At 37.6% G+C, this 12,465-nt stretch overlaps 1 protein-coding gene across 4 annotated transcripts in view; it reads left to right on the forward strand.

Annotated features, from left to right (window-relative positions):
- COL14A1 (collagen type XIV alpha 1 chain) overlaps window positions 1-12,465 on the forward strand; it is a 238,104-nt gene that overhangs the window by 112,001 nt on the left and 113,638 nt on the right. For all 4 annotated transcript variants that reach the window (XM_061172169.1, XM_061172166.1, XM_061172167.1 and 1 more), the window contains exons 20-22: window positions 548-670; window positions 2,848-2,997; window positions 5,943-6,059. In XM_061172169.1, the coding sequence (XP_061028152.1) occupies window positions 548-670; window positions 2,848-2,997; window positions 5,943-6,059 (390 nt within the window). The remainder of the gene's footprint in view (window positions 1-547; window positions 671-2,847; window positions 2,998-5,942; window positions 6,060-12,465) is intronic.

Raw genomic sequence — 12,465 nt, forward strand, 5'->3', positions numbered from 1 at the left:
ATCAATATTCACAATATTTTACAAAGGTCCTTCATATAAATGGCTTTAATGTTTTGATAAAAAATTGATGGATGATGATATAAAGTTTAAAAAAATGTAGGTAATGTGAAGATGAAAGCAAAAAAAATCATCAGAATCTTACCTCTGAGAATTACCATCATTACTATTATCTAATCATCCTTGATACAGCTGTACAAACATCCTTTGACTGTGAAACAGAGTGGTGTGTCGACAGAAATTTTTTAATAAACACTACTCAATTCAGTTTTACTTAAAAGTAACTGAAGAAGAAGGAACCCAAATTTCATTGAATGAACCGCTGATCTTCAGAAAAAAGTGTTTTACCACAAGAACAATTATTTTCCATTATTTAATATTTAACACAACCATGGATTCTCAAAGGCTTCTTACCATGTGTTTTAGTACATTTCCCTTGTAAGTATTTTTAACATTGTGGGAAGATATCTTAGATTTTGTTAACCACAGTGTAAGTTGTAAAGATGGAAACCACACTAAACCCCCTTTTTTCATTTTCCTTCCTGCCCAGTGCCACCCTCTGGTCCCCAAAACTTACAGGTTTCAGAAGAATGGTATAACAGATTGCGCATTACATGGGATCCCCCGTCTTCCCCTGTAAAGGGCTATAGGATTGTCTACAAACCTGTCAGTGGTAAGTCATGCTTTTTAAAAAATATTGTCTTTCAAGATAGGTTATTTTTGTTTTTACTTTCTATCTTTGGTTTCATCTTTGGCTTTAAGAAATGGGAAGAGTCTCTTACCTTTTTTGGAAAAAAAATGCTTTGAACTTATGACCTTACCTAAAAATAACTGATACCTTAACGAGCAGAATATATACTTAGTTTACACCTGACCTAGACACACCCCAGACAAGGAGCTGCCTAAGGAGACCTTGACTCCATAGCAGTAGGAAGCTTCTAAGGCTTGATGAGTATTTGGAATCTGTAATCTCTAATTCCTCTTCTACCTCTTCTTGAATTAGTTGGAAAAAGTCCATTTACCAACTTCTCAGTCTCCTTATTTTGGAAACTACGTTAAGGTATAAAATTCATCAGAGCCCTAAGATTGTGGTAGTAAAAGGCTTTTTCATAAACCTCTCAGCCACCTTGATCACCTCTGTCCTTACTTCCCACATCATTATATCCTGAAGACAGGAGAATGACCCAGATGGGGGAGATTGTACCCTTGGTCCATCTGCCCGTGGAGAACATGTGCAACTTCACCTGTTACAGTATCATCTCCTGACACTGAGCACTTTCATGAAGTTTAAACAGGAGACTAAAAATAGATATTATAAGAGTCTTCTCAGTTTTCTGGACCTGGGCCTTCAGTACTCCAAATGTTCAGCAGGAAACGGTTCTCCTATTATTTTTCTTGATTTGGCAGGAAAATTTAAAAATTATCCTCTGGGTCATTAAAAAGCTCTTTCTGCCCTCAAAAGCTCTGTGAGTCTCAATCTGGCATCTGAGATGTAGCTCTTGCCTCTAAAACACTTTCCAGACTTTTCTATTGTGTCCCATTATCTAGGTCCATACAGTTAAAATACTCCACCTCCAATTTCTCCAGACAAACATATCTATGAACCATAAAAATGAAAGAGCAAGAATATACCATGGATGCACTAGCCTGCTCAAGACTGATGCCTTGGGATCCATCACCCACTTTTTTGTTTCTTTTCTTTAGGCCTGAGGCATGTGTTCATTTGCAAAACGGCCCTGCTGAATTTATTCTTTGGACCATTCTATAAATACTTACCAGATTTTCTGAGGGAAAATAGCTTTGTTTTAGGCCAGTGGTTCTTAACTGGTACAATTTTGCTGCCCAACAGAGATATTTTGGTTGTCTACATTCTGTCACAACTTGGGGGGTAGGGGGTTGCTATTGGCCTCTAGCAGGGACAGTTAAGCATCTTATAAGTCACTGTAGGCAACTTGCTCCCCCATTGCTCCAGAATAAAAAGTTATCTAGCCTAAAATGTCAATAGTGCTGAGCTTGAAAAATCCGGTTCTAGGTCAAGTGCAAGAACTGTATGATGTCATTTGCACTGAGAGTTGGGGGTGTGGGAAAATCTCTACTGAGATAACACATACATACAGAAAAATATAAATATATTGTTGGAAGGAGGGGGCTCTGGAGTAAAGTGATGAGTATTTTAGGAACTTACTAAGTCAAAGTGCTCAAAGAATGAGCACATAGGGGAAGAGGCAGGAGGTAAATACACTTGTATACGACATAGCATGGAGTGTTTTTAATGATCAGAGATTCCGCTGGGTTGAAACAGAGATGAAAATGTAGAAGCCCAAAGAAGCCAGATAGTCAAGGGCCTTGGAGTAAAATTGTCATCTGTCTGGTCTTAAAAAGCATAAGAGGAGTGGATAAAGCCCATAATGGTAACATATATGCTGGTCCCCCAAGTGGCAAGGTATGGCATAGTGTCCATGATAAAATTTGCTGCTAAGGCCACTTGCATGCTGTCTGGGGACAAAGCTGGGTGTCTGAGGTGGGGTAACTGAAAATGACTTCTGTTTAGCACATGCCCCAAAGCCTATGACAACATAGGAGCTCCACTGTGAAGGCCTCACAGTAGGGTGAGTGGTGGATTGTGGGGTGGACCAGCTTCTTCAAGTACTGGGGGAAGAACTAGTTGCCTAAAAAGAGCCTTAGGCTGGGAGTCAGGTATGTAAGTCTTGGAGCTAAATGGGGCCAAACCCCTGCTCTGCTGTTTGCCTTTTGGGCAATCTGAAACACAGTGGAATAAGTACTGTTACTTCAGGAGTGTGTCCATTTTTCCACATTCTGTTATAACTGAAATGCACTCTTTCTTGTTAGTTGCTGGCCCAACGCTGGAGACGTTCGTAGGGGCCAACATTAACACCATCCTTATCACAAACCTCCTCAGTGGAACGGACTACAACGTGAAAATATTTGCTTCCCAGGCCTCAGGTTTCAGCGACGCTCTAACAGGCGTGGTGAAAACACGTAAGACTGATGTCCTGTCACTGCAGCCCCTCTATGTGGTTTTGCTGCTTTGTTTTCCCTGTAACTCAGCCCCTGCTTCAACTTGGCAGTTGGTTTTTCTTTTCCTCAGCCTTGCCCTTTCTGGATGGTGTTTCATGGAAAGAAAGGTGTGCTCCTTACTCAGGGCTATGGTTCAGAGTCCTAGTTGGCAGGCGGAATGTCAGAACCTGGCGTTCCAATATATTTGATGGTGGTGGATGGGATTTCCTTCTGGAAAGCCTTTGTTGGTATTTTTCAAATTAGATGAAATTTTCCAACCAACCTGTATAGCCTGATGCGGCCAAAACCCATCAAAGTTGAGCCAGGGAGAAATTTGCCTTTTCTCAAAGCCTTTGCCCCTCCTCTCTCTCTGTCTCTCTGTCTCTCTCTGTCTCTCTGTCTCTCTCTCTCTCTCTCTCTGTCTCTCTCTCACTCTCTCTCGCACACACACACACACACACACACGCACATACACACCCCATCCATAAAAGATACTTGGATCACTCAAAAGACTTCCTTCTCTATCTTTTAAGGGTTTACATGCTGTCTGCTCACCATCTGGGACTTCTCCTTGGCAGGCACCACTCGCAGACACCCATGGCATACATAATACAGTGTTTTCCAACTCCAGCACATATGTTTCCTATTCCTGATGTTTCTTATGCTTCCACACCATCTGTTTAATATATCTTTAAATGGACTACAGTTTCTGGTTTTTTTTTTTTTACTTAAATGCTTTTAAAACCCACAAATTACTCTAAACAGAAAACCAGTATTTTCAATACACGTTAAAGATAATACATAAATGACCAAAATAAAAATGGTTTGGCTGTGTGATCACTGAAATTATCCTGAGTGCTATCAACAGTACATGCCCCACACTCGAGAATGATCATCATGGTATAATCAGAAGTATAAACCTTAAATCTTCTACTTATTAGCTAAAGCCTTGAGCAAATTATTTAACTTCTCTGAGCCTAAATTTTCTCAACTCCGAGATGAAGATAATCATAACTGTTTACAGGCTGCTCGGCAGGATTAAAGAGGTAATGTATAAAAAGTGTCTACCATATGGCAAGCACTCAATGAATAGCCACTATTATTATTGTAATAATTGTGCTTTATGCATTTGGGCCATATCTCACTCTGACTGCTAATCAAAAAATTAATCCAATAAAAGGAATTTTGTAAGGATGAGGCATATATTAGACCAAACCCCAAGCCACCTATATCTGGCAACTATGTTTTATATAAGGCCTATCCTTTCATTAGAGAAAGCTTCCTGAATTCTCTTTTATGGAATATCTTTAGATTTTAAAGGCTAGATATGGAATCAATTCAATCTCAGAAGAAATAGTCTCTGTCTTCAACAGATCTAGGAAGGCTTTGGCCTGTGGTTCTGATCTCGTACTTGGCTGTTGAAATGATACTGTTTCAGGTACTACTGTAAACTGCAAGTAATTTCCCTGTGTTGTGCCATTATAGCAACCCCTCAGTCCCTCCTTGGGAACAGCTTGGAGTCCCCTGTGCATTTCCCTACCCTTTCTTACCTCTCTCCTCTAGTTTATCTTCATTTTCCTCTCCAGATTACCCTTTCTGTTTGTGCCATGTTTTATGTCCATGATTTTCTATTGGTCTTTCTTCTCCTTACTCTTTCTTGTCTCTTTTTATCCTCCTTTCTCTGCTCCCCTCTTTCTTCTGTTTCATCCCTCTTCTCCCCTTTAATAAATGTGGTGATTATTCCAAATATATTTTAAAAGACTGAGGGTATTGAACTGTTTTATAGTCTACCCTTAAAGTAAAAATTAGATTGGCTTATTATTTGTTTTCTCTCTTTCTCCCAAGCAAGATAAAACCCCGTACAATGGCAAATAAATTAATTCAAGGTGTTTTTTAAATTTAGTGTGGTTATATAAATCGTTATTGATTTCCTTTTTTGTTGGGGGGAGAGGGTTGTTTAATTGGCCTTAGGGAAGAAGGTTTTCCCTTGCTGATCTAACAGCAAGGAATAATGTCAAGATGCAAACTGTGATTAGTCCAGATTATCTCTACTGTCTTGAAAAGTAATTATAAGCTATTTTTAAACTTTATGAAGTAGCTAAAAGAGAGGGGAAGTATGAGGAAATGATGTGGATGAAGTCAGAGGTCATTAGAGAAAGTAAACATTATTAATTTTCTGCTTTTTCTGCTTGGATCTAAGTGATAAACACTGAATGTTTAGTCCTCTATTGTATTGGAGAAACAATATTTTTACTGATTCCCCAAATAAACTCCCTGTGAATCATTTTTGAATATCACAGTGTTTACTCTAAGAGTATAAGAATCTATGTATTTCTTTTGATTATTTTTTATCTGTGTAAAATCTTTCCTTTTTAAATTTTCAAAAATGTATCCATTCTCATTCAATCATGTTTTTTTTTTTTTTTTTTCCAATCATGTTTTGAAGGCCAGTCCGTGTGAACTGCTCCTGTCTGAATAAGACTTCCACTTGGTCTGCTTTGCTCTTCCCTTTCATTTAAACCATGACTATCTTTCAGTGGTTGATAGGTGCATATTGTATTAAACTTTTTTTATTATAAAAGTATTATATATTAATTGTGGAATATTTTAAAAGCACACATAAATAAAGAGGAAAGATTTAAAATCACCCATAAGTTTACTACCCTTGCTTCTGGTCTTTTCCAGAATATATATTTTCTTTTGTGTTTACAAATAGCAGACAGACCCTATCATACATCATGTTTTGCAACTGCTTTTTTAAGTCATAAAATAGTTAATCTTTTGTGCACTAATTTATTGTGACTTGACGAATTTCCCACCACTGGCTATGGAACTTTGAATTCGAATTTTACCATGTTAATTCAGACTTGGGGACATTTGTGGCATTGTCTGCAATGTGACATAGTTATGTTTCTATTTCACTATAGTGTTTTTGGGTGTGACCAATCTTCAGGCAGACCAGATCCAAACGACCAGCTTATGTGCTCGCTGGCAGGTGCAACGTCATGCCACTGCCTACAGGATAGTTATAGAATCCCGCCAGGGTAAGTGCAATGCATCACATATGTTTTTGTCAAGCACTCATGTACTCTGTGCCAATCACTGTGGACAATACACAAGGAACATTAGACAAAAGCATTCTTCTTGAGGAGGCAATATTATGTTATGGATCATGCAGGGTTTGGAATCAGGATGGCTGGTTAAGCCAATTTTTTAACCTCTCCAAACCTCCATTTTCCCATCTGTAGTTAATGGGTAGAACCATAGTGCTGATCTTGTGGCATTCTGCTAGGATTAAGCTGAGAGAATCCGTGTAAAACATTTGCAGCAGTGCTTTGCACATATTAAGCACCCAGGAAATGTAAGCTGCTATTGGTGATAGGAGCTGAATAGGCAGGACTGATAACATATGTTAAAATTATATGGTGCTTTGTAAAGCAATTATACTCCAATAAAGATGTTTAAAAAAAAAATTATATGGTGCTGTTATGTTGGTCTTTACTCCATGGGGATCTAGGTTTGACTTTAATGTTTTTCTCAGTGATTTTTTTTTTTTTTTTTTTACTTTTGGGGGTAATTGATGAGCAGCAAACTCTCATTCAGGAGATGATATGATGTATCTATGCTATCATGGACAGGTTCTTCAGCATCACAGCTCTCAAGTACATCTACAATTTGGGACTTGGCTTCAAAGTTGAAACACTAAAAATGTCTGCTTATTTTCACTAAAAGTATCAAGAACAATGGCAAAAGACTGATTCCCCAAAAATGAGTTTCTAGGGACCATTAATCCTCTTTTCACATTATCAGCATGAGTAATATTCAGAAGATGAGATCCAATAATGAAAATTACTATAATCAGATTTGTATTATCAGTAGAAGAGATGCGTCTTGTTATTTTGGGGGAGGACATAGACACTAGAGAATCCCAGATGATTTTTTTTAATCTTTCAAACTTGCTAATAAGACCGTTAAATTTTTTTCCTTCTGGGTAAATGATCATGGTTTCCCCATTTGAAAAAGCAGAAGGAGCTAATTTTTCGGGTCTGGATAGGACTGAGTGCAGTTCGTAGCCCACATCCCTGGCTGTAACTACATTCAACGTGCAGAAATCCCACTTTTGATCCAATCCAGAAAGTGGAAAGCACAGTTTAGTAGAGTGCTGAGAGTGTTTGGAAATGTGCTGAAAATACGAGAATAGGAGATGAGGAACACGAGAAGAGATTCCTGCCAACACCAACCAAGGCATTGTCTCCGCAGGCGTGCTTAGGCCATTAATTCCTTGATTCCCTGCATGTGATCCCGTAAGGGTCCCTTTAGCCAGACACTGGCTAAGCTTATGGGAGTGGCTTTAATCTGGAATAAACATTGAATAAGGGAAAGTCAGGACAAATCACATGGGTTCTGTGGTGGTTTTATGTGATTTATGGGATGCTTAAGCAGAATTAGACGAAAGATATGCAACTGTTTGAGAAACAACTATAAATCTTGAGTTATGTTTCATTTATCTTTTTAAGACTAGCTAAGTCACACTTTAATATAGAAGGGTTGACATTTATCACACTTGGTGGTATTTGTTAAGCTTTAACAAAATAGGAACTATAAAAATCACACTTCCAAACTACTCCAGAATATTTTTATCTTTTATATCATTTAAGAAGTTGGCACTGAGACATAGGTTCCTGTAGATATTCACTGGCTTGCATTAAAAATTATAATTATATAGATTGACATAAAGATATCAAAACTGTCTATCATGGGATTAGTGAAATCCATCAGTTTTTTTGTTTTTTTGTTTTTTTTAATGCTTTTACTTTAGCATATTTGCAAAATGGCACTGGGATTCTTATCAGAGGATGTGATTGATGGGTCTGATAACATTGATCTGGTAATTTAAAATCTCAGTACGCTCTTTCTGAAGCCAAGATTTTTACTAGCAAAAAATGCAAGTCCCTGTTTCCTTCCTCCAGTTGAGTTAATTTGTACTCTCCCAGGATTGTTTTCAGGCTGCCGAAAACCTCTTTGACTGAGCCTCAACCGTCTCAGTTCAACAGGAATGAACAAAAGTGTTGCTCAATTTATTTTTCATCAACACTTATAGCTGAGAGGTTTATAAGCCCAGTTAACCTACATCTTATTCACTCAGGTGTCCAACTGAATGTTATTAACCAACTAGACAGCAACAGATTCTAATTGATGTTTGGGGTGGGGAGTTAATGTGGGGAGAGCAGTAGGGAGTATGTTTAGATATTTTAACGTTCACAATTTAGGTCAGGGAATAGTCTTTCCACATTGGAGTGGGGAAGAATTAGGTTGAGTTTCTTTATCTCACAGAGAAATGTGATCATTATCCTGATCACTGCCTTCGAAGGACTTGTGATCAGATGCCCCTTCTTCCATGGGCACACGAGTCCCAGGGCTCCCGCTGTTTTAACTCTGTAATATCTCCCACTGGCTACATATGCTGCCTCTGCAGAAATTTTAGCCCTTCCCCCTCAATCAGAGGAGAAACTAGAGAGAAATGGGACCCAATTCCTCCATGTGATGGAGAAAAGCCTCATCCCAGGCTGGCTTATTTATGAATGTCTCTGCCAAACTCCTACTGTTTGACAGGTAGTTTTCTTAGTGTGTGTGTGTGTGTGTATTTCCCATGGTCTGGTCAGTGCACTTTTATCCTGAGATGAAGTCAGTGGGTTTGCGTCTGCTCTGACCACAGCTGCTGGTCAATTTTCTTCTCTGGGCTTCAGTTTCTCCTAAATGACTTCTTTTGAGGCTTTCACCTGAGGTAATACCTATAAATTTCCAAGGTTTTGTGAATAAAGCAGCAAGGCTGTATCATTCAGGTTTGCTTGTTTTGTTTGGGAATGGTAGAAACACGAATAAAAGGGACTTAAGCGAAAGGGTCAATTTCTTGGCTAACATACTGAGAAGTTCAACAGTATCTGGCTTTAGGCACGTCTCAATCTAGGTGTTCAAACAATTTCATCGTGATGAAGCCTTGCTCCACCCTTCTGCTCTGCTCTGCTCTGCCCTGCCTTCATTCTCAGCCAGATTGTGAGTTGGCCCCAGTCTAATCCAAATTACATACTCCTAGCTTCCAGCTTAATAGTTTTAGTGAACAGAGAGCTCCTCTTTCTCAATTATTCCTACAAAAGTCCAGGAACTGAGTTGTATTGGCCTGGTTTGGGGTCACATGCTCCTAAATCTGTCACTGAGTTCAAGGGCATGAAATAAAAGACGGGTGAAACCTGGTTACTTTCCAGCCCTGTGTCTGGAGGGGGAGGTGGACGTTCTTATTCAGTCCTTTCCAAATCAAAAAGACTAAGAGTGGGGAGGAATGGATTCAAAGAAAGAAAGATTAGATGCAAGACAGGCAAAAGCAACAGCTGTCCTCTACCCGTGTAAATATTTTGACATTTTTTAATTGCCAATAAGGAAAAAAAGAAAGATTACCGGAAGAATCAAGTCCTCTCAAGAGAGACTGAATTCAAATCTGCTTTTGAGTCAGTCATCCACTTTCCAAATTAAATTGTAGGCTTTTGGTTAATCGTAGGACAGACCAAAGTCAGAGACTTTGGGGTGGTTTTGAGTAACTCAGAACCCCATGAGAACCTCCGTTAGTTCTGCAGATGCTCAAGAGTTCTGTCTCTCTGTCCAGCTGTTTCTGAGTTGACGTGACACCCGAGGTTGGATGTAGTGTTTCCCTTCAAGTTCATGTATTTATACACCACATGGACCACTATACTGTATTCCCTCCCTAATCGCATTAACTTGGTGACTTGCTTTTTAGCCTGATTTTTTAAAGTTTCAAAGGATGCTCAACTTGTCTTCTATCTTTAGACACCAAAATGTCAATTTTGCTGTGTCATCCATTAACAAGAATAGAGAATTGCAGCATAGTGGAGAGCCTACCTTATCAGGGACCAGATCCCCCCCAAAATGATCATATGAAACAAAAACCTATTCTCAAGATTAAACTTTTTTTTGAAGCAGTGATATTATGCTTGGGGGTCAGGGTATTTGAAAGACCTGGAGAGTGGAAGCATATATCATCAAATTCCAGCTGACTATCCTGGATCCTGGATAGTCTTTGCTTGTGGATCTCAGTAACCACTCATAGGACATTTTGGGGAGTCAAGTTGGTATCATGATGATCACTATGACAGTAACTCATTTTTTTATTCCAAAAAAATAAATTTAACTCCTGGCTTTTGGCACAAGGGGTTGAGGAAATTAATCATCATTTGATTGCGTTAAATGTTGTTCTTTAAGGCAAAGCCATTAGACCTGAATCACACATGCCAAAAGCAACATGGATACATCCCCATTCATGTAACCCTTCTTCATTAGCACTGGGATCAAACTGATACTGTTTCCCATTAATTTTACTGTATCTGTTCCAGTTTTCCAATGATTTGTAGATTTTTTGTTTTTGTTTTTGTAGTAGTAGTGAAGCCCATTTATATTCTATTGTCAAGAGTCTGTGACATGGGTATTCATGAGAAATAGAGGAAACGACAGAAAAGTGCATTTCTAGAATTGATTCCTGGAGGGTCCTGGAGGCTTTTGTGGAGATAGATAAAGATGATCCATGCATGGATTTGGGAAATGTTTATATTACAGGTGGCTCACAGAAGCTTGCAGGAGGCTCCAAAGAGTGGTTAATGGTCAGAAAGAAGTAGCTATTATGGGGTTCTGAGCCTGGGAACCCCAGACTGAACTTGGACATCAGCAAAGCAGAGGGCAGGGCTTACTAATATTTTCTTACTATTAAACTCCTTTCACAGCAATACATAATCTCACAAACACCTTAACAATTTTTTTATTTCATTATTTTGTATAATATATGATAAAGAAAATATTGAGGTAGACCTTAAGTCATTCCACACAAATATATTACTAGAGATTATATTATGTTCACTTTTGAAACTCTTTAATATTCACAATTATAAAAATAAATTTCAAATTACTTTCAACAAATGGCCTTAATTTAATTATATTTTAAAAAATCAGGATTTGTCCATAGACAAAATTTTAAATGACATATATCATGTTTGTTCTGACATGTATGTTATAATAAATATATTTTTGTTTATATATGTATTTAAGATATGGATTGACATTTAATAGGTATTATACTTTCAAAATAGACCAAAATCACTTTTTAACATTTTCATGTTTTATGCTTAAAAAAGCAATTTTTTTTTTGCTCTATCTTTTTAAAAATTTATTTATTTTTTATTGAAGTATAGTTGATTTACACTGTTGTGTTAGTTTCAGGTGTACAGCAAAGTGATTCATTTATATATATGTGTGTATACATATATACATATGTATACACACATATATACATATGTATATATGTTCTTTTTCAGATTCTTTTCCCATATAGGTTATTACACAATATTGAATATAGTTCCCTGCAACTGGTATTTTTTAATATTTTCTATATTTTGTTCATATTTAATAAACTATAAATAACATTTTGCAGGAGTTCTCAGAAATATGTATAATATTTAATCAATGTAGTTTTTAAACACTGGTTTTTAAATTCCTAGAAATAAAACTATATAAGGCTTTGACTAGGATGCAATTTGTGGATCAGATGAAAATCAATCTAGAGGGAAATTTGCATGGTAGTTTTTTTCATGGTAGCAGGGATTCTTCTTAACCAATTATCCATGTAGTTAAAAAATAAATAAATAAACACTCTATGCCTATGAAAAAAAACCCATTTTAAATTCTTCAGTAATGGAAGCCACCAAGGTAGGCAGCTGTGTCCAATGGAGCTATAAAGCACTGAGCCACGAGGACTCATCTGATCTCCCTACTATCATGCTTACTAATTTCATATGCACTCAGCAGCTCTCCAACTGTTTCATTTTGAAAAAAATTGTATATTTAACTTATGTTATTTTATGATATATTAATGGAAATTAAAGCAACGTCCTCTGAGACTGGGCTTCAAGTTCTGAATTTACATTTCACTTCTGCTACTTAGTGTATGGACTTGGGTAAGCTACTAACTTTCCTAGCCTTCAGTTTCTTGTCTTTAAATTGGGGATAATTATAAATATTATAAGGATCCAATGAATTAATACACATATAATCCTAAGAATAGTGCCTGGTACATGGTACGTACTCACTAAATGTTGGCCATTACTACCTTTGCTCTTATTTTTATCATTAAATACCAAGCACTGAACCACGTACCATAGTAAGCTCTCAGGAAGTGACTAATATAATTAATCCAACTTCTCCCAGTCTCCAAACCTGAGGGCAAGCACTAATTCTTCTAGGAAGGCAAAGCAATTTTGCTGTGGATATGGGAATGAAGAAATTAGCCAACAGTTAATCAGGCCTCCTAAATTCTTTGTCATGCCTCTGCCATGGTGGAGCCAGGACAGAGAAGGTGGCAGTGGAAATGGCTGTGTGTGGCATGTCTCCTTG

This window comes from Eubalaena glacialis, chromosome 17, assembly GCF_028564815.1.
Source record: "Eubalaena glacialis isolate mEubGla1 chromosome 17, mEubGla1.1.hap2.+ XY, whole genome shotgun sequence".
In the NCBI taxonomy this organism is placed as follows: Eukaryota; Metazoa; Chordata; class Mammalia; order Artiodactyla; family Balaenidae; genus Eubalaena; species Eubalaena glacialis.